Source organism: Lygodium microphyllum, chromosome 15, assembly GCF_053477565.2.
Source record: "Lygodium microphyllum isolate KBCC chromosome 15, Lygodium_microphyllum_v1.1.10, whole genome shotgun sequence".
Taxonomy (NCBI): Eukaryota; Viridiplantae; Streptophyta; class Polypodiopsida; order Schizaeales; family Lygodiaceae; genus Lygodium; species Lygodium microphyllum.
In genome coordinates, this window is record NC_141149.1 from 45561124 (window position 1) to 45585899 (window position 24776).

A 24776-nucleotide genomic window follows, 5' to 3' on the forward strand; every position below is an offset into this window, starting at 1 on the left:
TAGATACATCAATTGTGTATAAGCTGTAATTCCCGGACACCATTCGCTATGACATCCTTAAAGGCAAACCTATGCATTTTGTCAAGAATGCAACCCTCACAAGCATGTGGAGGTGGAGTATCGAAAGTAGCCAAAGCATCAACCATTTGATACCCGTGAAGAGTCATGAGACTGCCAAAACTCATGTGCCCATAATGAGCATGCCATAGCATTGCATTTTGCATAGAAGGAGTTAGTTTACTAACTTTCAGAGCACGATCAGATTGCTTCTCATAAATGTCCAACAACAAGAGACCTTTGTACAAGGTACCCAATAAACGAAGAGCATAATCAAGCTCTCTATCTTTGACAATGCATTTGTCATCTTCAAAGATGATCTGAAAGCCTTGCTTATTAAAAGTTGAAAAACTCAAAGAAGGTTTTTTGTAATCCCAAGCACAAAGAATATATATACGTAAGCTGAAAATTTCATCCTTTTGTAGTAGTAGTTATAACTGTACCAATGCCACATACATCATAGCGAGAGGTGTTTGCACAAGAAAGTCTCTTTCCCCTGCACGGGTGGATTGCATGGATGCAAACAAACACCTCCATGAAGTGATATGCCTAGATATCTTAGTATCAAAATACCATGTATGTTGCATTTCAGCAGGATTAAATGCTGAATTAGCCATAGACATGTCATGGCTGCTGCAGGTTAGAAATACATAGTCCTCCTCAACTAGGTTGGCTATAGCAACACCATGTGAAGACCGAGTGGCTGATGTTTCCTAGAGAGCCAAGTTAGAGTCTTTTCCCTTTGCTAACCTCTTGCAGGATTCGTCTATGTAATGGCCTGGCCTTTTACAATGGTGGTATTTTCGCTTCTTTTTCCCTTTATTTGAATCTTGCATAGCCTTGTCAAATGTTTGTCCCACATCAGCCTTAGCATGATTCTTCAACTATTGCTTTTCTTTACCTTTGCTTTTGTAGCTAGAGAGCATAGCTACATCACCCAATCTCATAACCATGTTCTTGTGAGTCTGTTCCTCCTACAAGGGGAGGTTGGTTAACTCCATGAATATGAGGGGCTGCTATGCCTCCCTCAAAGACACATTTAGTAAAGTGTGAAAACTAGGATAAGACACATTCAACGAAGAGTTGAAGGTGATATTAATCATCATCTCATTGTTCAATCCCTCATCAATATTTAATAGTTGCTCTTTCAAATATTGAATGTTATATCTCACATCATATATCACATCAATGCGTGAAACATGGCTATTATACATGCAATTCGCATCCTAGACACACTCCTACCCGCCATTGTGCCCAGCTTCTCCCCCCCCCCCCACTCGTCCTCCCATCGCGCTGTGCCGCCTCCCCTCCTCTCGTTGCCCAGCCTTCCCCCACTCCCTCTCGTCACGCTGTGCTTCCCCCTCTCTCCCCCCCGCCCCCCCCCCCCCCCCCCCCCCCCCCTTTTTTCCGTTGCTCCCTCCATTTGCAGCAACACTCCCCCCCTCCGGTAGCACAACAGTGTGATTGGTAGGTTCTCAGCAGGGACGTGCAATGGAAACCTGTGGTCAGACGCCGGTGCATTCTGCGAGTGCCTCCCAGTCAAACACCTTGCACAAAGAGGAACATCTCTTAGCCCTCTGTGCCACAGAGTTGGAGCTGAAAGAAACAACAATCTTTGGTCAAGTTGTAGGATACTCCCCATCTAGGGCCCAACTTTGGGATTGGCTTCACTTCATGCTACACATTGGCACAGTGCAGATTGCAGAGGTACTTCTCATGGATCAAGGGATCTTCATGGTCCGACTTACCTCGGTGGACGCAGTTCGTGAGCTAGTGGATAGCTCACCTTATGCCTCCACAAAGGGGGTCATCTACATGGTTCCTTGATACAATGGCTTCACAATGGAGGAATTCGTGCTCCACAAGAGGTTTCTTAGACATTCGGTCACTTTACTATTCCACGGACTGGCGGTGGAGTATCGTTAGTTAGTAGAGGACTTTGGATGGCTCTTCGGCATAGTTCTTGTTGTCTCCTTCACGGATGCAGTGACAGCTGTAGGAGTCCCAAAGGTACGAGTGGCTGTGAAGGATACAAAGAACATACCAAAGTTTTTGGAGATTGAGGCAGGTGGACACTCCTTTAGGCAACAGGTTATAGTGAATGGGCAGCCAGGGCAATGCTTGCGATGCCATGAATTTGGGCATCAGGCAGCAGATTGCACGCGCTTCGGAGCCAAAGCGGCTCTGTTAACATGCCTGCAGATGGATGTTGATGGCTTTACACGGGTCCAGCGACAACGACAGAGAGGGAGAGGGCAGGGGGCCTTAGTCAGCTCGTCAAACACAGCCACGACATCAGAGAGTAGGAGGGCGAGTGATAGAGCCCCAATAGAGGGCCCCGCATCCCCCCAGCTCGTCCCACCCAGCAGGATCTCAAATTGTTGGGAATAAAGGGCCATCGTACCTTTTATATGTGCACGGGTGTGAACACACCCTTAGCACATTTGTACTTTCATATATATATCTATCTAAAAACCTAAAGTGGTACACTCGTCATTGTACTGAACATCAAGTGTCGTGCTCACACTCTCCTTTCTACTCACTGCTCTCTACTCTGTGTGTGTGTGTTATCCGTCATGTTCACTCTCAACTCCTTGTCAGGCTCCATCAAACTGGTATCAGAGCTCATAGGTCATGCATGCTTTCCGGAGTCAGTAAAAGTCGTTAGGCTGAGTGATAGATGAGTAGGAGCTTCAGGCACTAGTCGTCAGTATTTGGTAGGTGCAAGAGAGGCAGTCGGACTAGTGGGCAGAGTTGCAAGTGTCGCAGGCGAGCATGAGTTGCAGGTGTCGCAAAGAACGCAACAGGTCGATGGACAGGTCAGGCAATTGACGCGCTGCCATGTGTGACGGCTGGCAATGGACTAGCAGGGTAGCAGTCGTGTGACGACACGATGCAGGTGTGGGTGAGGCAACAGTCGACAAGTGACTAGACAGCTGATGGGCGCGTGGTGACCTGCACGGTGGGTCAACGCCCCCCCCCCCCCCCCCCCCCCCCCCCCCCCGCCACCCACGTCCTTTGTGGGCGTTCGTGCGTCTAAGCACAATTCAAGTTTTTTGGGCAGATTTGTGCCAGAAATTTGGGGATTTGTCCAGATTTGATGTGAGCAAGAGCCCACGTCCTTTGTGGGCGTTCGTGCGTCTAAGCACAATTCAAGTTTTTTGGGCAGATTTGTGCCAGAAATTTGGGGATTTGTCCAGATTTGATGCGAGCAAGATACAACAATGATATTTGTCTCAGAAATTGCAGGAATTTGTGACATTTTGCCTCCCATAGGAGGTGACGAGCCTCATATGCCTATATGCTCCCCTCACCAGTAGCTTAGCCCCCCCCTCCCCACATAGCCACCAGCTCATCTGTCCTTGCCGCCCGTCACACTTTCTCGAGACAGACGTAGCTACTACCACAGGAGTTCTTCGGCAGTGGTCTGTGATTCTACTTGAGAGTTGCGGAGCGCGGAGAGTTTCCACTACCTCTGGAGGTGGGAAACTTCGCGGTTCGCAAGTCATGGAGTAGCAAGGTCCATTTACTAGCACCATCAGATGGACCAAACTATGCTTCCTTCCTTCAGACCTTTCATTTAAGAGACTAGATGATGACACAGATAGAGAAGGAGGTGAAGGGCCAGGTGGTAGATCACATCTCCCATTGGATGGGAGAAGGAGGACTAGCACTCTTTTCCCAACAGTGGCCAGGTTGTATGATGGACATTAACTGGTGGGTTGGAGCCGAGGTCCCACATGTGAGCATTATTTTTCGAGCCCTCCACAGTGGAGAGCACTGATGGATGTGGTTGAGTGGCCCCTAGCATAGGTTGCGGGTTTCTACTAGTGCACAAAGTCATGCCTCCCAGCCTAGCTGATAGATGCCCTCGTGGTATCGCTTGGAGCATCTATTACCCCTATGGTCCACCCGAGGGTCAGCATGGGGGAATGGAGTTTACCTTTTAGACTTGCGGCAAAGCATATTCACATGCCCCATAGCTCTTCTTCTTCATCAGTAGCTTCCACACCCAATAGATGCCTATTTGGTCAGTCATAGGTTCCACATCTAGCATCTTGGAATGTGAATAGCCTCCACTACAGTGGGGCACATGGTTCCAGGAAGTTGATTGTTTGGCAAGAGTTGTAGCCTGCCCTTGCCGGACGGATCGACATCTTACTTTTGCAGGAGCACAAGCTCACCCCTGCAGAGGCCCATTGGGTAGGGAAGGAACTCCCAGGCAATTCGCACACCTATTGGGAGTATTCCATCGGTGTCCACAGCAGGAGTAGAGGTGTATGCACCTCTATTGGCCGGAGTCTCACCGCCTGTGTACGTGACTACGATACGATTGTTGCAGGAAGGGTCCTATGGATCAGATTGGATATTGGGGACTCGTGCCTTGGAGTCCTCAATGTTTATGCCCGTATTGAGGTCAAGGCACGTAGCAGATTCTAGGTGGAGATGGCAACAGGACTTGTAGAGGTGGACTCTTGGCTTGTTGGAGGAGACTTCAACAACCTAGAGGCCTTAGAGGACTAGCAAGGCAAAGGCATTGATTACCAAGGTATGGTAGGGGAGGAGCAGGAAGCATGGGAGGTCTTCCTCCTCGCAGTAGGAGCACGTGATGCTTGGTGGGACCCAGCTTTCCACAGGAGTGAGAGGTCACTGGACTTCTCTTGGGGATACAAGCGGCTGGGCGGAGCTCTTCTGGAGCGGTTGGACAGGTTCTATGTGGGGGAGTGGCGTGCTCTTGCGGTGGCCAGGTAGGGCAGTTGACTGGCACCACTTTGATCACTACCTGGTCATCCTTACACTTGATGCTCCAGCTTCAGCCCTGGACATGCGATCCTGGCGAATCCCTGACTCCATCTATAGGAGGGACGAGGTGAGGAGGAAGATTGCAACTCTAGACTAGGGATTGGGACAGGAGGGACCAGATTGGTCCTAGCCGAGTCGAGCAGGATTTGGCACGAGGCAGCCCTACTGGCCAGGTAGCAGAGTTGGGAGGATGAGAGAGTACTCCGATGAGACCCGGCAACCACACACACACACTACTCCAAGAGGCACCAGGGGATCCCACTCTCTAAACATAGGTGCACGCACGGGCAGCCCTCTCGAGGACAGGCGCTAGGAGTTTTCCATCCGTACCTCAGCAGCCTTTTGGGCGCGGAAGGGGGACACGATGTGCAGTGAGTTTTTCCAGATGCATCAACCTCGCACCTTAGGAGATCAGATTTGTAGCCTTCGTGATCAGTATGGGAGGATTCGCTCTAGCCCATATGAGGTGATGGAGATTGCCACTGAGTACTAGAGATACCTTTTTCAGCAGGAGGCAGTCTCAGCTAGGGGACAGTGCTGTAGACAGCAGGTCTGGGACCACATTCTATCCCTTGTCACAGAGGAGATGGGATGCTCCCTCCTAGACCCCTTCACAGAGAAGGAATTAGAGGAGGCTTTCCGTGCACAGGACGGGCAAAAATGCCTAAGAGAGGATGGCCTTTCTAAGCCTTCTTCACTACCTATTGGGAGGTGGTGAATGACCCCCTATTGCTGGCCTTTCAGGAGATCTTAAGCTTAGGACGGATGCTAGGGAGTCTATCGGCAGTTCTGATCAGTCTCCTCCCCAGAGGGGGAAACCGGTTGGAGCTATCTCAGTGGAGACTGATCACCTTGTTTTCAATGGCTTATAAGGCACTAGCTTAGATGATCGGTAGGCGACTCCGCCTCGTGCTTCCAGACATCATTCATGACACACAGACAAGTTTTGTCCAAGATAGGAGCATCTTAGACAATGTCTTCATCTTCTTTGAGGAGACTGAGTAGGCCTAGCATAGTGGTCAAGAGCTTATGATAGGGTTGAGTGGGACTTCTTAGAGGGCACCATGGTGAGGTTGGGCTTCGCCCAAGCATTGATCCCCGGGGTTTTTGCACTTAAGAGATCGGCTACTAGCAAGGTTCTCATAGGTGGTAGGAGGGGGGAGGAGTTTCTGCTGGAGAGATTGGTCTGGAAAGGCTGTCCTCTTGCCCTGTATCTGTTTCTGCTCTTTGCAGAGGTGATTTCGTACTTCCTCTGGGCACGTGTGAGCGGGCTACATGGCCTTCGACTTCCGATGAGGGAGGAGACGGAGCTATTAGATTCAAAGTATGGATATGATACTGCCCTTTATATAGAGGATGATGAGTTGATGTTGGAGAGTGTGAGACTAGACCTGGAGGTGTTTTGCATTGTAGCTGGAGCGAAAATCAACTAGCAAAAGTTTGTTGGTTTTCTTATAGACCCGGACTCTAGCACGGAGTGGAACATCCACTTGGGATTCAGATGGGTGTGTAGAGGGCAAACCATCGAATACCTAGGGTTCCAGGTGGGACTCAATATCACTCCTGCCCAGTAGTTTCTTCCAATCCTTGACTCTATCACGCGGAAGCTGATCTATTGGAGTACTGCTTGCATCTCCTTAGCGGGCCAAGCCCTGGTGGTCAACCAGGTCCTCCTAGCGATAGCTTGGTACATTGCCTTGTGTTGGTGCTTCTCCTAGTCTTGTGTAGTTCAACTTCGCCACCCAATGCAGAATTTTCTCTGGGTTGGCTCAGATGGTTCCAAGGATTCTCGAGCCAAGTTGGCGTGGGCGACCATTGGTTTGAGGGAGGGCTTGGGATCATAGACCCAGAGTTCTAGAGCCTTGCCCTTTTGGGCAAGCTAGTAGTCCGAGGGACTCACCCCAAGAGGGCAAACCTGGAAGTTCCTTCTACAGGAGGGTCTCCAAGAGTGCAGACCGAGGGCTTGGTGGTGATTGGAGGCCATCTTTGAGATGGATCTTCACAACGGCCCAAATCACGCCACCAAGATCTTTCTTCCTCCGTAGCCTACTTCTTGTGTGGCAGGGCCTTCGCAAGGCCCTAATTCAAAGTCCCCTCAAGATGCCAGGAGGAGATAGACTACCAGCCGGTAGTTTGGAACCCCCAGGTCGTCAGAGATCAGGACGGGTTACAGATTTTGGTGAGAGCCCCCATATCTAGTGGGCTGGATGGTGGGAGGCTGGCCCTGCTCGCACTTTTAGGACGTGGCGGGAGGTGTACAGGATGGTTGATTAGGAGGTATTGCAGTAGACATCAGGTTGTCAGCGAGGAGTTGAGGTGAGGAGAAGGGAGATTGACGTAGCGATCCCTCAGGAGTGGCTTGACCCCCCAATCCGAGAGTCGACGGAGCTTGGCGAGGTGTGGGCCGCTAGATTCTCACTAGCAGGTATCCCCCTACAGGTGTCAGGTAGAGTGGGCGACGCCCTCTACGGGATTTTCTTCATCGTGCAGGATGGTGGGTGTTAGATCCTTGAAAGAGGGAGGCAAGATGAGGAGATTGTTGGCTTTCCTTGGAGGAGGATTCGTGTGGTTGGTCTCCAGGGGAAGACCTGGCGTTTGGACCCCTATGTGTTCTAGGAGGAGTTTTGGGAGTGGCACCTCATCTGGATATGGGAGAGCAGGCCACTTGATGAGCTTGAATGGGACTCTGGAGAGTAGCTATGGCCGGCCACTGCGGTTGCCAAGAAGCCATTGAGGTTCTTGGAGTACAGAGCCAAGATTGGCAGACATGTACTGATGCAAGAGGACTTGGAATGGGCACCTTTGCGTAGTAGATACTGGGTGGAGCACATCATTATGGATGCTTTCTGTCGGACTTTTTGGCGCCGCCTATGGGACAGCTAGAGGCCAAGGAGGGTATCGTACTTTCTATGGCTTCTGGCACATGGAGGTCTCGCGGTTGGGAGTTGGCTAGCCCAGATGCAATAGAACGGAGGGTGTAAACATTGCACACATCAGCTTTTGGAAACTGCAAAGCACTCCCTTTGGTCTTGCAAGACGGCACAACTTGTGTGGAGAGGAGCCTTCTCCGCCGTCTGGCACCCGGCCTTGGATGTATCTCATGGGGAGCTTTCTGGTGGCAGGCAGGCAGCCAGGGTTGCCACCTTTTGTATGAGGTCGGGATGCAGGACACGACTTTCATCATTGAGGCTGGGTCTTGCGCATTGGTCGGCTTGGAGGCTTTACCTAGCCACCAAGTACTAGAGCCCACAGTAGACCGCTTTGAGGTATGGGAGATCGTAGGGAGTCTTACAGGATGGCACATCTGGAAGGCAGGATGTCAAGAGGTTTTGGCGGGGAGTGCCTTTCACTATAGGCAACTTTGGTTGAGCTTTGGACTTCCATCATCCACTTCCTCTGCGGCCGGTGGAACCAAGTGCAGGGCGAGTCTCGAACTCGTCAAGAGCTCGGTTTTCAATTTCTATGCACCTCGAGGGGCCAGGTCCTATTCTTCATGATGAAGGCAGGCAGCCCCAGATGGCGATACATCCCCCCTCCATGGCTTCTTGCCCCCATCCCCCCAGACCGCCTTGAGAGGCTTGTATACATGATGTATTCGTGACTTTGCATCAGCTCCAGCTAGTCTGTTGAGCATGAGCACTCCGTTGTAATCAGCGTTTCGAGTAATATAATTAGCTACATTTTATTTGCCTTTTTTTTTTTTTGAATGTAAGGACGGTGATTTGTCATTTCATCACCTAAATCCATGTGAGGATTTGCAAATTCTCTTCTCAAGTAAGAAAATTTGGCCTTGTTGCATGCTGCAAACATCTGCTCAAGGATATCCCATGCTGCCTTTGAGGTCTTACATGATTGGATATTAGGTATTATTGTCCTCTCGACTGAAAGAGCAATCAAGGGTAAGGCCTGTGCATCCTTAGAGTTCCATTTCCTTTATTTTTTGTAGAAGGAATGTGGATAGTAGCAAGGGAAGCTTCTTGTTCTCTAGCGCCTCTTTGAGGCATACAACCCTTAAACCTTAGGGTTGTAGGGGGTGTTCACACCCGAACATGGTAAGTGCCGTAAGTGTGTAACATAGGCACATACGAAAGAAGAGAATAGGTCTAGGGAAAAAAACCTGTACCACGTGCTAGGGCAAGTAAGTGCTGACACTGTACCACATGCTAGGGAAAGTACGAGCACTATACACATTTGTTACAGGGCAAGTACGAGCACTAGGAGGGCTATCGGAGGAGATCACTAGCACCATTTGGGTGAAACAAGGATGCCCACTCTTACCTACTCTATTTGGCCTATATTGATGAGATATGGGACTACATTGGACTTGGAGATGAGGGAGCTAGCCTAGGGAAAGCTTTGATACCCACTAGGGAAAACATTGATACCCATACTATGGTATGCCAATGACAGTCCTCATCTCTAGCACACCAAAGGGATTGCAACACCATCTAGATGCATTACAGGCCTTCTGTCAAGATAGGGATCTCACAATGAACCTCGGAAAAACCAAGGTTATAGTGTTTTAACACTTCCTCCTAGTGGATTCAGTGATTTGTACCCCATTTCACATATGGAGAGGAGGTAGTGGAGGTGGTCATGAGATATGTTTACTTGTGGATTATATTTTCAGGACAGCCACACAAGATCAGCCACTACCCAGGGGAGAGGAGATATGTGAATGGTGGGAGCAGATGGAGAAAGCCTTGGTAGTACTAATGATTTCATGGATGGTTTGAAGTAAGCCTTTGTACTGCATGAGATCATTAGAGCAGAGATGGGAGCACCACCTCTAGTGATAGAGGCCCTCTTCCAGACAGTGACTTTCCTACATAGGCTTTGGACCTTGCTGAGACAGAGATAGGCTTTGGACCTTGCTGAGACAGTGACTTTCCTACATAGGCTTTGGACCTTGCTGAGACAGAGATACTCGTGGCTTGCACTAGAGTCATCTAGACAACTACCATTATAGGGGGATACTGAGTGTTGGTATGCCCGGATGCACATGGCTATAGTTACATGGATTACACATGGATCACCTCTGACTACTACAGTACTTGGATTTCCCTCACCTGGAGCTCAGCTGAGAGGAGCTGAACCGCATCATTAGGATGGACGTTATTTAGATACACATATGGAGAGGAGGTAGTGGAGTTGAACCACATCATTAGGATGGACGTTATTTGTACCCCATTTCACATATGGAAAGGAGGTAGTGGAGGTGGTCATGAGATATGTTTACTTGCGGATTATATTTTCAGGACAGCCACACAAGATCAGCCACTATCTAGGGGAGAGAAGATATGTGAGTGGTGGGAGGAGATGAAGAGAGCCTTGGTAGTACTAATGATTTCACGGATGGTTTGAAGTAAGCCTTTGTACTGCATGAGATCATTAGAGTAGAGATGGGAGCACCACCTCTAGTGATAGAGGCCCTCTTCCAGACAGTGACTTTCCTACATAGGCTTTGGACCTTGCTGAGACAGAGATACTCGCGGCTTGCACTAGAGTCATCTAGACAACTACCATTATAGGGGGATACTGAGTGTTGGTATGCCCGGATACGCATGGCTATAGTTACATGGATTACACATGGATCACCTCTGACTACTACAGTACAACTTGGATTTCCCTCACCTGGAGCTCAGTTGAGAGGAGCTGAACCGCATCATTAGGATGGATGTTATTTAGATACACATAGCCAAGACATGGGTGACACCTACTGAGGATTTGGGGACAAAGATGGCTTTCTACCAAAAGCATCTTCTACACATTCCCCTAATGGCTTTGTTGTCTCCTTGAGATACATGAATGCACACCTGTCTCATGGTGTAGATGTGCCATTTGGCAATTCCACACGTCCTCATACTAGCTCTGCAGGACCCAGGTAGATGAAACATAGACTCCCTCCCCCCCCCGGAGGACAAGATTTGCTAGCTTTGTTAGCTCCATCTAGAGATAGAGGAGCACTACTTCTGTAGATGCCCGGTGTACTACGAGATTCGAGGGCTCTTCCATTGGTTGTTCAAAGAGGGATTTGGGCCACTATCTAGGGTTATGGATTTCCCAGAACAGAGATGTCTCGAGCTCTCTTTTCTAGAGCTACACCACCACAAAGAGCATCTCTTACGGACCTAGCAACAGAGACACGGAGCCACACACCAACGTTCATTCATAGAGTTCTATAGAGCATTGAGTACTCCCTCCACCACAGAGCCTTCCTTGGTCCAAGACCAACAGCCCACCACAGGGGACCACCTTGGATTCCTCCATGGAGAGATGTAGAGCCCGCCACCCATGTCGAATTGGTCCACACCCTCGCAAGAGACACCATCCATAGATACAAAGGATACTTGCTTCTTGAGCAGTTTCACACAGTATCTGGCTTAGACATCAATTGTTCACTATATATTTTCCATTTGGATAGTCATAGCATTAGATGCCAGTTATTTTGGGAGAGTTGAAATTTCTTTAAATTTTTAGATGTAACATTTTGGTCTCATAGGCCAATTTGGCCTTTGGTAGATGCTAATATAACTTTCTTTCTTTCTTTCTTTCTTTCTCTCCACACATCTTTCTCTCCTTCACCTTGAGATTCTTTTCTTGTTTTGAACAATGATATTCAATTTAATGTTAATAATAATGATTAATTTAACAAGTGAGATCAGAGAGATGTTTTTCTCAAGACATGGTATTTTGGCACCTTTTTCCTCTTCCAGTCCCACATGGTTTGGCATTATAGACCTGCTGATTGGCTATTCACTCAAGCTTTGTAATAGACTTCCCCTTGTTATATAATTATTGATATGGAAGTCCTTTGCAAGGCTGCTTTCTAATTGGTTTTTGCCTTGGGACACTTTGTTCTCAAGTGTGTTAATAGAATTTTAGACTTTTCTCTGGGAAAGAAAAAACTAACATAAATATTAAAGGTTAAAAAGACAACACCATTTAATGTTACATTAATGTTAAAATTTGTCATATAATGTCTACATTAAATGCCAATGTCAAATACATGAAAATGATGCTAACTGAGCAATAAGGCTTTGTTACTGATGGTGGTCTACCATAGCTTAGAGTGGTAGCTCCCTGGGCTCCAATCATTAGTACAACTGAAAATCCTTGCCTGCAAACATCATCCCAACATGAACTCGAACATGAGTATTGAACAAGAAGCACACCTTGTTGTACCCACCACTTGCAACATGTTCCCCCTATACACACCCATCTTGCTAGTAGTGTCCCAAGCACCTTAAACAAGATAAAAGCGTACTCGTCAAGCGTGAACCATCGTGTTTCCATAAGCAAAAGTGATTTGTACACATTCTCAAATCTCACGCTAGATAGTAGGTTCAGCCTTTGATACTAGTGAACCATCCACCTAGGAGCCAATTTGTGTGTTAAATAATAAATCTTTAAAACTCTAAACTAGTTCATTTTAATTAAGAAAATTTTAGAAAGTCCCTAATTAATTCGTTAAAATTCATTTTTGTCTTAGAAAGCACTATACAAGCTATATCCACAAACATAAAGGGGCTGGACATCAGACTCTCCTCCTAGCCATAGAGCCAATCGGGCTCACCCTGGCCTAAGAGCTAGCAACACTTTGGGTCATGACTAGGTCCCATACGACCAGTCCACACTATCCCAGTGTATGAACACATCGGCCCATGAATCAAGAGTCCAAGAGAGGTGACCACACAATGATGTGCACAATAAGGCCATGAGTCCTATAAATAGGACTCCATTGCCCTAACCTTGGAGTGTCCTTAGTGCATTTGCACTAAGTCACTTCATGATTACAATGACCAATGCTACTAGTGCCCATCTTGATGTCCAAGGATGCAACAATAGGTATCCTTGTTCCTGACCTTCAGTTTTTGTCTCCTTTTTTCAATTTAATTGTGTATTCGGTCTTGTGACTTGTGCTTTGGAGGCTTTCTACTCTCAGCTCATCCTTTTTTGGGGTGCCTTGGGACTGTCCTAGAGCTCAAGAGGTATGGAAGAGAGTCCTTAGGATGGCCTTTCACGGCACAACAAAGACCATGCTTGCAACTTCAAGGTCCACGACTTGGGCCTTCAACAAAGGCCCAGCATGTGAATGTGAGGGTTTTTTGGGGAGCCACTCCTTTCTCATAATTGGCCAGCATCTGAGCAAGATCCCAATTCCAAATTACTCACAAGTGCAATAGACCTAGGAACACTATCATAGATTGGAGCTGATTGTTAGTATTGTTGCTTGGTACATTTGACTTCCGGGGACAGCCATGCTTTAGACCTCCAGGATGTCTTCATTTGTAGAGACTGTCTCAAGGATTTGGACAGAGATTATCCATACTCTCTGCAAGAGGTGGAGAGGCTATAAGGTGACTTTGAGAGAATGAGGAGGAGCGATGTCTTCTTCTGGATCTGGGACTTCAGCTCCTCTTTGCACATAGCCTCTCAGTTGATCTAGCATTATAGTCTGCCATATTGGTTTTTCACACAACCATTGCATTTAGGATGCACTTAGCCAGTCTCTACAGGGTTCTTTTTACTTTGTATTTTATCTGAGGGGATTTTCTCCGAGGTGTCATTAATAGATTCTTTCTCTTTTTTGAAAGAAATATTGTTAACATTGAGAGGTTCATGGGCAGGAAGAAGTGTGGGGAGTAGCTGGTGAACTTGTTGGGATCGCTTTTGGTGTGGCATTACTGGTATGTAATTACCTTGTTCTAAATGTGATATCCTTCATTTAATTCTTAATTGTCTTTTGAAACCATCTAGTACATGCATGTGTTGCAGGCTACACCTGGATTAGCAGCATCATACTCAACATTAATAATCACTTGGGCATCCATCCGAGCATTACATCTGTGGTTTCGTTATCAATCCCTCTCAAGGCTCCAATTTTCTACTGTGGGTACTCTTTGATGCTACATGTTTCTTTTTGTTTGAACATGTGAAACTTGTTATCCATGACATTTTCTGTTTCAGATCAACTACAAACGAGCATTTATTTTGGCTCGATCTCATGTTCTTGGACTGCCAATTCCTGGTACATATGGATAGATATGCCATGAGGCCTGTAGCAAGTTGCTCTCTTGTTTCTTAGTAATTTGTGATTCGTGTGCGATTTTTTCAGGGATATGCGAGTGTAGTAAAACAGAAAACCTTTTGCTACCTTGGCAATTTTCAAATTCTTATCTGCAATTAGGTTGCTCTCTCAAAGAGGCTGTGATTGGCAAATATTCTATGGAAGAGGTACTACAGTAACTCCTCATTATGGAAGAATGTTGTGTTTTGTCAAATTACTTTTGTTACTGTTTTCAAGTATTGGAAAAGGGGTTCAGCCATCTAGCGATTTTTGTATTTTGCATTCAATGGACACCCTTTCAAATTCTTTTATGTACTTGTAGAAATTGCCATAGTCTTCATCTTCCCTGCTTATTAGGATTGCTTGCTGTAATCTTCATCTTGCCTGCTTATTAGGATTGCTGTCCCATACTCACTCACTTTCAGCTGGAAAGTTTACATTGTGGCTGGTTAGATTAACTTGAACTAAAGGCATGGTCCATATGAGAAATCAATTGTGGCACAATTATTACGGTGGATGCCCATTGATCATCACGTCTAGAGTACAAGCCCTACAGTCTGCATGGTCATGTAGAAGAATAAAAATGTCAGAACTGAACCTGGGTCTGCATGTTAGCATCCCAATGGTATACTGCTGGGCTATCCATAAGAGCTTCAACAAGTTTCTCTTCCTATTTTCACAAACTTGATTTTTTGGGGGTTTTCTTTTCCCACTTGTGAATATGGCTTTTGCATGCTGGCCAGATGACCTTTGTACATCTGATTATTCCTTAATTTCAGCATCTTTATGAGCGAGCGAGAGAGAGAGAGAGAGAGAGAGAGAGAGAGAGAGAGAGAGAGTGTGTGTGTGTGTGTATGCTCATGTATAGGTTGTTCTGGTTGTTCTGAGAGCCTGCAGGCCTCATGTAAATATTAGACAGAGAGAGAGTGAGAGAGATACAGAGACAATGTTTGACCTGATGGTCTGATGTAAATATTTTCTACTTAATTCAATTGTCTTCACGAAAAAAAAAGAGTGTGTGTATGCTGTTCTCTCTGCCTGAACATATATTTGTGACCTGGTTAGTAATCAGGTCAAACCAGAATGGGTGATTCTAATGGAGGCTGATATTTCTGAAGATGAAGTGGAAGAAGTGCTGTCTCACTTGCATGGAAGGAAAAGTCCAGGCTGGGATGGGCTTCCTAATGAGCTGTTTTCTGCCCATGTGCAACTGCTCGAGGACCCATTAATTCGCTTGTGTCAGCAAGTGTGGAACTCTAGTATGATGCCTTCCGATTGGAAGATTGCTGTCATCAGGTTGTTGCCCAAGATTCCCTCTCCGACCTCTTTGAAACAATGGAAACCCATTTCCGTTATGGAATCGTTATATAAAATCTTCTCCAAAATTATTACCAACAGATTGCAGAAAGTATTTCCGCATCTCATTCATCCATGTCAATACGGTTTTATTAAAGGTCGGAATATAATGCACAATATGTTGAATGTTCAGCTGGGAATTGACTATGCCAAAGCTTCTAGCCAACATGTTGCTATGCTTCAGCTAGATATTGAGAAGGCATTTGATCATGTTAGCTAGTCATTCCTATGGCAATTAATGTCTACAATGGGTTTTGGGCCCCGTACGATTTCTCTAGTTAATACCATCAATCAGGGTGCTTGGCCCATATTGCTCTTAATGGAGGGATTATAGAGGAAATTGCCTTATCTTGGTCCCTTCGGCAAGGATGTCCTCTCAACCCTTTGCTGTTTGCTTTGGTAACTCACCCCATGCTCTCATTATTGGATAAGTTGGCAGCTCAACGTGAGATAGTTGGCTTAACTCTTCTTGGCGGTGACCAGCTTGTGGGTCAATCTTTGGCAGAAGATTCTTTTATGTTCCTTAAGGTGGATCATATTAATGTTAATTGGGCAATGGTGGCTTGGAATTTTTTTGCTTTGGCATCGGGTCTTCACATTAATACTAAAAAATCCACCCTTCTCTCCTGTACGAAGAATGATCTGCAAGCCTTGGGTTGGAATAGAATTGTGATCACAAGGGGCAATATAACCAGACACTTGGGATATCCTATTGGCGTGGAGGTTGCTCCCCGTGCCTTGCTGGATTGGATGGCCTCCCGAATTCATGACAGGTTCATGTACTGGAAATCTCAGCGTTGGCCTCTACATGTTATACTAAAAGTGGCTCAATGCATTATGATCAGTATGATCTTGTTCTTTTTGCCATTGCTTCCTTGGACTAAGAAGTCCATTTTGGATTTGGTCCATCCTATCAGATTTATGCTCTGGAAAAAGAAAGGCAATCATTTGGGGCAGGTATGGATCTCCTAGTAGCATGTGACCACTCCGAAAAGGATGGGGGGTGTAGCTTTGCTAGATGCTAATTTGCATATGGCCGCTTTGAGGCTATCCCTGTTGCAAAGTCTATGTATTCAGTGTCATCCTTGGTTAGATATTGCCAAATTCTTCACAGAAAAGATTGGCGTCTCTCATGGTAGCACGGTTATTCATGCTTCCTGGTGGCACTTAATCTCGCACATTTCTATACTTTAACGTAAGCTCCTATCTCGTTGCTCCTGATTGTAGGCAGCTATGCTCTATAGGGCCTTTTGCGCTAGTCTCCTCTCCTCTTCAAGGTCAGCTATGATTTCCTTGGATGGCCTATCATGGTGGTCCGTCTTGGTCTGCAGATCATAATTGGTAACTAGTTTCTGGATTTTCGTCGGCAAATCACCTAGGTCAAGCTCTTCGCTACATCTATGGTTAGTGCTTGACTCTGCCATATCCGCGGTCTCTTATTCCACCAGGGTGTTGATGAGATTGATTAAGTTGGGTAGATCCACTCGTGCAATGGCATCGGTTCTTACTGTGTTTGACTCCTGTGTCATGTCCTTGCTTGGTCCTATACTTGGGATTCTCGATCACTCAGGATCTTCTCCTAATGGTGGGCTCATTCTAATTGTTAAGTCTAAGTGAGTTCCTTATTATTTACAAACAATCCTTATCTTTTCATACATCGTGCAAAATAAGGCTTTCAACTTTTCTTAAGTGCACTTCAAGTGCTGGAAAACAATGTGGGTGGGAATACTTAATTCTACAAGGCCTATAAAGGTCTCCCAGTCTTTCCTCCTTTCTCATTTGATAGCTTCCTGGCAGGAGATGCTTCATTTTGCAGTTTGGCACCCCCCGGATATTCGTAAAGAGGAAAATTCGCTGCAAGGAGAAATACTGGCTTCCTCAAGGTTGTTGGATTGGCCACAAAAAGATTTACAGCGAGACAAGTTTAATCAGATGGCTAGGTTGGGGTTGAAGACAGTCCGTGATGGTGTTATTCCTGGGCAGCCCCATCTTTATTCCTTTAGGCGTATTCGTCAATGTTTAGGGTGCCTCGTGGCTACAGGGACGTTTGGTCGTCCATACAGGACAGTCTTTAGAGGTTCTCTCCTTTGCCTGCGTTATAGCCACTGGATCCTTGTCGTGACTGGATGTTTCTGCTTCCAGATGATTTTGAGAAAAGATTAGCTAATTAGATATATCATCAGATGGTGGAAGCCAAGAGATGGGTCATGGGGAAAGTGAATAAGTTATGGCATCTTAGGGATAGCAAAAAGAAGTGGCGGGAAAGATTTATCCAGCTTTGGAAGTCTAATGTCCCGTATCAGAGAAAAGTGTCATGTGGAGACTGCTCATTGGGGGTCTTCCAATGGGAGAAGTGCTCCGTGCCCGAAAGATCTCAGCAGGGCATTGTGTTTTCTGCACTACATGTGATGAGACATTGCTTCACCTCTTTGTCTCTTGCCATGTTGCGCGACTGATCTAGAATTTCATTTCTCGTGTGTGGTTCTCGGTGACTCAACATCGCCTATCAGTTCGTTCGTGGATTATGGGAAATATGTCCTCTATGCCCTCTTTGAGTCCAGATTGTTCCTGCCTATTCCATTTCCTTAGAACTTTTTTTTTTTCAAATGAAATGTGACTGATCATATTACTCTAAAAAAGTGATTACAACAAAGTGCTCATGCTCAATAGACTAGCTAGAGCTAATGCAAAGTCACAAATACATCATGTATACAAGCCTCTCAAGGCGGTTTGGGGGCGATGGGGGCAAGAAGCCATGGAGGGGGGCTGTATCACCATCTGGGGGTGCGTGCTTGCATCACGAAAAAGAGGTCTTGGCCGCCCCAAGTACGCATGAAATGACAACGGAGCTCTTGACAAGCCCTGGACTCGCTGTGCACCTAATCCCACGGGCCATAGAGGGAGTGGATAATGGAGGTCCAGAGCTCTGCTAAGGTTGCCTATACTAAAAGTCTCTCTCCACCGAAAGTCTCTTGACACCGTGCCTTCCAGATATGCCATCTAGTAAGACTCCCTATGATCTCCCATACCTCAGAGCGGTTTGCTGTGGGCTCCTGTACCTGGCGGATTTGTAGAGCCTCCAAACCGAACACTGTGTACGACCCTGCCTCAATGATGAATATCGTGTCCTGCATCCTGGCCTCATATAGAAGGTGACGGCCCTGGCTGACTATTTGCTAGTAGAAAGCTCCCCATGAGATGCAACCAAGGCAGGGTGCTATACGGTGAAGGATGCTATACTCTCATACTCTGGTTCTATAATCCCAAGCCCTCCTTCTGACCGATGCCGTATGATGGTTGCCCACGCCACCTTGGCCTTGGAATCCCTAGAGCCATTTGACCCTAACCAAAGGAAGTTCCGCACTAGGCGGCGAAGCTGCACTACATAGGATAAGGAGAAGCACCAACACGAGGCGATATACCAGGCCATCACTAGGACCTGGTTGACCACCACGGCTCGGCCGGCTAGTGAGAGGCGAGCCATGCCAGTAGGTCAGCTTCCTCCGAATAGAATCAAGGATAGGAAGAAATTGTTGGGCGGGGGTGATATCAAGTCCTACCTGGAACCTTAGGTACTGGACAGTCTGCCCTCTACTCACCCATCTTAATTCCAGGTGGACGTCCCACTCCATGCTAGAGTTTGGGTCTGTGTGAGGAAACCCATCGACTTTCGCCAGTTGATTTTCGCTCCCGCTGCAAAGACAGAACACCTCAAGAGCTCACCTCACTCTCTTCAGCATTAGCTCATCGTCCTCTATGTAGAATGTTGTGTCATCTCCGTACTCTAAGTCTAACAACTCAGTCTCTTCTCTCACTGGAAGTCAGAGGCCGTGTAATCTACTCACAAGTGATGTGAGGAAATGGGACATCGCCTCTACAAAGAGTAGGAATAGGTACTGGGCCAGGGGGCAGCCCTGCTGTACTGATATCTCCAATTGAAACTCCTCCCCACGCCTGCCACCTATGAGAACCCTGCTGGTGGCTGATCTGTAAACTGCGGAGACCCCGCGAATTCAAGCCTAGGGGAAACCCAACCTCACCATGGTGCCCTCTAGGAAGTCCCAATCCACCCTTTCATAAGCTTTCTCAAAATCCAAGAGTAGTACGGCCAGTCTCTGCCCACAGTGCTGAGCCTACTCTGTTGCCTCAAAGAAGGTGAATACATTGTCCAGGATGCTCCTATCCTGGACAAAGCCGGTCTGTGTGTCATGGATGATGTCTGGCAGCACCGGGCGTAGTTGGCTACCAAGCATCTTTGCTAGCGCCTCATAGGCCACTGACAATAGTGTGATCTTGGTCTCCACTGGGAAAGCTCCAACCGGCCTCCCCCTTTGGGGAGAAGACTGATAAAGCCTGCCGAAAGACTCTCTGGCATTTGTCCTGAAGTGAAGATCTCGTCGAAGGCCATCAATAGGGGGTCCTTCACCACTTCCCAGAAGACCTTAGAGAGGCCACAGGATGGGCATTTTTGCCCGTCTTGTGTATGGAAACCCTCCTCTAGTTCCTTCTCTTTGAAGGGAGACTAGGAGGGAGCATCCCATCTCCCTCTGAGACGGGACGGGATGTGATCCCAGATCCGCTGTCTACATCGCTGCCCTCTAGCTAAGGCTGTCTCCTACTAGAATAAGCGACTGTAGTAGTCGGTGGCAATCTCCATCACCTTGTCTGGGCTAGAACGAGTCCTCCCATACTGATCTCGAAGGCTGCGTATCTACTCTCCTGAGGAGCGAGGGTGGTGCACCTGGAAGAATTCCCTGCACATTGTATCTCCCTTCCGCGCCTAGAAAGTTGTTGAGGTGCGGAAAGAGAACTCCGAGCGCTTGTCCTCTAGGCTAGCAATGACTGCTCGTGCGCGCACCTCCTGTGCGTGGAGGGTGGGAAACCTTGGTGCCTCTTGTAATAATCTCTACATGGCTGCGAGGTCATGCCGGAGTGCTCTCTTCTCCTCCCAACTCTGCTGGCTGGCCTGTATGGCTGCCTGTTGCTTGGCAGATTCTGCTCAACTCAGCTAGGGTCTCTACAACCTTCTCTACGACCTGGTCCCTCTTGCCCCACTCCTTGGTCCAAACCTGCTCAATCTATCTCGTCATCTCCTCCTTCCTATAGGTCGAGTCAGGGTTCTGATAGGCTCGTGTATCTAGGGCAGATTCTGGGGGATCTAGTGTCAGGAGAACCGGGCAATGGTCGAACAACATGTTGCTAGCCAACTGCCCAATCTGGCCTCCACGAGATCCACCTCACTCTCCCACATAAAACCTGTCCAACCGCTCCACCAGGACTCCACCTAGGTGGCTGTATCCCCAAGAGAAGTCTAGCGACCTCTCCCTCCTATGGAAGGTAGGGTCTCTCCAGGCATCGCGTGCTCCTACTGCCAGTAGAAAGACCTCCCATGCCTCCTGTTCCTCCCCAGCCATGCCGTGGTAGTTTCTACCTCTGCCCTGTTGGTCCTCCAAAGCTTCCAGGTTATTGAAGTCTCCTCCAATGATCTAGGAGTCCACCTCCGGGAGTCCATCCGTGATTTCCACCCAGAACCTGCTGCGTGCCCTAAGCTCTGTAGGGGCATAGACATTGAGGACTCCAAGGCAGGAGTCTCCAATATCCAATCTGATCCATAGAACCCTCCCTGCCACTATCGTCCCGTGGTCTCGTACACAGGCAGTGAGACTCAAGCCAATAGAGGTGCATACACCTCCACTCTTGCCGTGGCCACCTATGGTGTGCTCCCAATAGGTGTGCGCGCTGCCGGGGGGTACCCAACCCGCTGGGCTTGGGTGGGAGTGAGCTTGTGCTCCTGTAGAAGTAAGATGTTGATCCGTCCGGCAAGGGCAGGCTACAGCTCCTGCCGAACAATCAACTTCCTGAAACCACATGCCCCACTGTAGTGGAGACTATTCATATTCCAGGATGCAATATGTAGCCCATGGGGAAACCTGCGACTGACCGAACAAGCATCTGTTCGGTGTGGAGGTTGTTGATGAGGAGGAAAAACTATGGGGCATACAAGTACACTTTGCCACAGGTTTGGACGGCAAACTCCAGCTCCCCATGGTGGCCCTCAGTCGAACCAAAGGGGTGATGGATGCTCCAAGGGGTACTATCAATGCGTCTATCAGCCATGCTGAGAGTCATGACTCTGTACACTAGTAGAAACGGGCCGCTTGTGCTAAGGGCCATTCGATCACATCCCTCGGAGCTCTCCACTGTGTGGGGGCTCAAAAGATCATGCTCAACTATGGTACCTTGGGTGAAGCCCACCAGTTAATGTCCATCATGCAACCAGGCCACTGCTGTGTAGACAGTGCTAGTCCTTCTCCCATCCACTAGGAGATGTGGTCCGCCACCTGACTCTTCAACTCCTCCTCAGTGGCATGTTCTTATTTTCACAAGACCTATTAAGGTTTCCCAATGTTTTCTCCTTTCTCATTTGATCGCATCTCGACAGGCAATGTTACGTTTTGCAGTTTGGCGCCCTCCTGATTTTCGTCAGAAGGAGAATTCTCTGCAAGGTGAAGTGCTGGCTACCTCCAGGTTGTTGGATTGGCTTTTTAGAGATTTACAGAGAGACAAGTTAATCGAATGGCTCGTTTGGGGTTGCAGACAGTCCTTGATGGTGTTATTCCTAGGCACCTCCATCTTTATTCTTTTCGGCCTATTCGTTAGCACTTTCGGGTGCTTCGAAGTTATCACAACGTTTGGTCATCTATACAGGACATGCTTGTAAACGCCCCGAACAACGTAGTATGCTTAACAATTATGATATTCGCTTGTTTTCGAGATTTAATATAAAAGAGAATGAACACTTAAAGCTGAAAATGAAAATTGCTCACAAAATTACAGCCATGAAAATGTAAAAGTAATGGAGACAAAATTGAGGGTTGAAGATGGGCAACCCCCCCCGAAGGAATGTATTTCTGCTCAACCCAAGTCCCTTAGGGAAGAGCTCAGTTACAATCAACCTGAGAGTGAGAAGAAGTAATTCTCACTCTCACAAGATCATGCAAAGATGTACAAACACACATGCATTATCTATTATGCAATGATAAGAACTGATTTCTTTACAATATGAGAGAAGAAAAAGGGAAATTCAGCCTTTCTCCATCGTTGATCAGCAGTACATGGATAGGGCTTACTTCTTGTAGCTAAAATGGAAGAAAGAGCTCGAGAAGGAGGTGCTGTAATGAATTTACAAGCTTGCTGTCTTGTAAAAAAAATAGTGATAGAAGAGGGAATATGGAGAAATTTGATAATGGAGAAGTGGGGGATGATGATGGGGATGGATGGGGCCAGTTTCTGGCTATTTGTGGGTGCTGTTCATGAGTTTACAGCAAAGAAAAATGATGATGAATGAAGAAAAACGAGCTCTTATTTATAGGAGAGGGGAGAGCTAGTACAAAAGGGGAAAGTGGAGTAGCACAAGACAAGTGTCCAGCCACATGTCATGAGATGTGACAAGTGGTGGGACACTTGGAAACTTGTGTGACAAGTGTCTTGACACTTGTCTCTTCTCTATGGCCTTCCTTTTTGGGTTGAATACTGTCAAGAATAGAAACAACCAAATTTAGTAAGCACAGTCAGAGTATAGAACTTACCATTTTTAGAATGACATCCCTATTTTTTAGGACTAGCATTTTTAGGCTAATTCGAGGCTCCTAAAATTTAGGGACCTCCTAAAATTTAGGGACCCCCCCAATATGGGTATCATATGAAAGCTTTTTCTGTGTACATCGCAAAAATGGTATCCGAATCTTCATGTGACTTTCCTATGCAAAGAAATGTGCATTTCAAGCTTTCAGCCCACACATGCACATTATACAAGCATTTCATGATCATGCCATCTTGTTGATTGTAACTGTCTGTTCTGGTGGATCTAGCCCACACTTCAAGGCATCAATCCTTTCTGTGTGCGAGTCTAACCTTGATATGCGTGAGTTCTAGTCACAGGCGCCCAATCGGGTCATATAGGTGGAAGTGTGAACTATCTTTTCTCTAACCCACCGCGTGGGTCCACCATAACCTGTGACCACTCATCAGTGGCCAGCTCCAATGCACTTTTCTTTATATCTAATTAGTGCAAAGGAAATAAATTTAATAAATCATTATATAGACAAATTAATGAAAAAGGATATAAATTCTGTTTCTATAGAGTTTTGACAGCCCTCTGGCTTTTATTCAGCTGTCCTCAGCTGAAAAGCTTCTTGATATTGCTGTAGAATATTTTGGTAATCCTTCATGAATTTTTCATCTATCCACTGTGCATCTGTTGTGGGTAGATTCTTGAATTTTAGTAAGAATTTTCGTGTCATAAGGCCACTTCTCGTGGTTCGATCCTTGAGAAACAAAATCTTTTTAGGTTCCAAGAGTTGCTCTGTTTCTTCAACTTGTGGGGGATCTTCAGTAATGGGCTCCTTTGGTTCTGGTCCGATGTAAGGTTTTAGCAAACTTACATGAAAAGCATTGTGTATTTTCCAATGAGTAGGAAGCTCAAGTCGATAAGAAACTTCATTTATTTTCTCAATCACTTTGAAGGGTCCAAAGTATCTACTGGAGAGCTTTGGAAAAGATGAATTTTGACCAGAACCTTGTTTGAGCCTGCTTTTATCAAACTTTAGCAAGACATATTGACCTTTTTCAAAAGCCAAATGTCTTCTTCGTTTATCTGCTTGCTTCTTTTGTCGCTCTTGAGCCACTTTGATAATGGCTCGAACTTGATCCATTGTTGTTTTTAAATCTGAAGCAAACTCATCAGCAGCAAAAATCTTATCTTTAGTGCGAATAATTGGAGGAGGAATCACTTTACCCTGTACTATTTCATTTGGAGCTTTCCCTGTGGATGAGTGCACTGTATTGTTGTAAGCAAACTCCAATAATGGAAGATATTTCTCCCATTGTGACTTATGTTCACTAATATAAGCTTTCAACATATCCAAAAGAGTGAGATTCATCACCTCTGTTTGGCCGTCAGTTTGAGGATGAAAAGCTGAAGAGAACTTTAAAGTGGTTCCCAAATTCTTAAATAAAGCATGCCAAAAGTTACTTGTGAATTTGGAGTCTCTATCTGAAATGATCTCAGAAGGCATACCATGTAATCTGAAGATATGTTGAATGAAAAGTCTTGCAGCTTGTGCGGATTTCAATGTTTTATGACATGGAATAAAATGTGATTGTTTGCTGAATCTATCAATTATGACCCAAATCATATCATGACCTTGAGGTGTTCTTGGAATACCTGAGATGAAATCCATTGTGATAGATTCCCATGGATCTTTGGGCACTGGAAGAGGTTGTAACAATCCTGGAATCTTCTGCCTATCATATTTGGATTTTTGGCATACCAGACAAGCCTCAATGAAGTTATGTGTATCTTTTCGTAATGTTGGCCAATAAAAGTAGCGCTCAATTGCACTTAGAGTGGCTGCCCTCCCTCTATGCCCTGCATAAGGGGGTTCATGACTTTCTTTAAGCACCTTTTGTCGAACAGGAAGAGTGACAC

The 24776-nt window shown here is 46.5% G+C and overlaps 1 protein-coding gene across 9 annotated transcripts in view; it reads left to right on the forward strand.

Annotated features, from left to right (window-relative positions):
* Nucleotides 1-24776, forward strand: part of RUS5 (root UVB sensitive protein (Protein of unknown function, DUF647)) — a 218744-nt gene that overhangs the window by 116962 nt on the left and 77006 nt on the right. For all 9 annotated transcript variants that reach the window (XR_015693315.1, XR_015693314.1, XM_087694117.1 and 6 more), the window contains 4 exons: nucleotides 13491-13550; nucleotides 13639-13752; nucleotides 13831-13891; nucleotides 13979-14097. Coding sequence is in view for 7 of the 9 variants with exons in the window: in XM_087694117.1 (XP_087550243.1) it covers nucleotides 13491-13550; nucleotides 13639-13752; nucleotides 13831-13891; nucleotides 13979-14097 (354 nt within the window). In the remaining 2 variants the exon portion in view is untranslated. The remainder of the gene's footprint in view (nucleotides 1-13490; nucleotides 13551-13638; nucleotides 13753-13830; nucleotides 13892-13978; nucleotides 14098-24776) is intronic.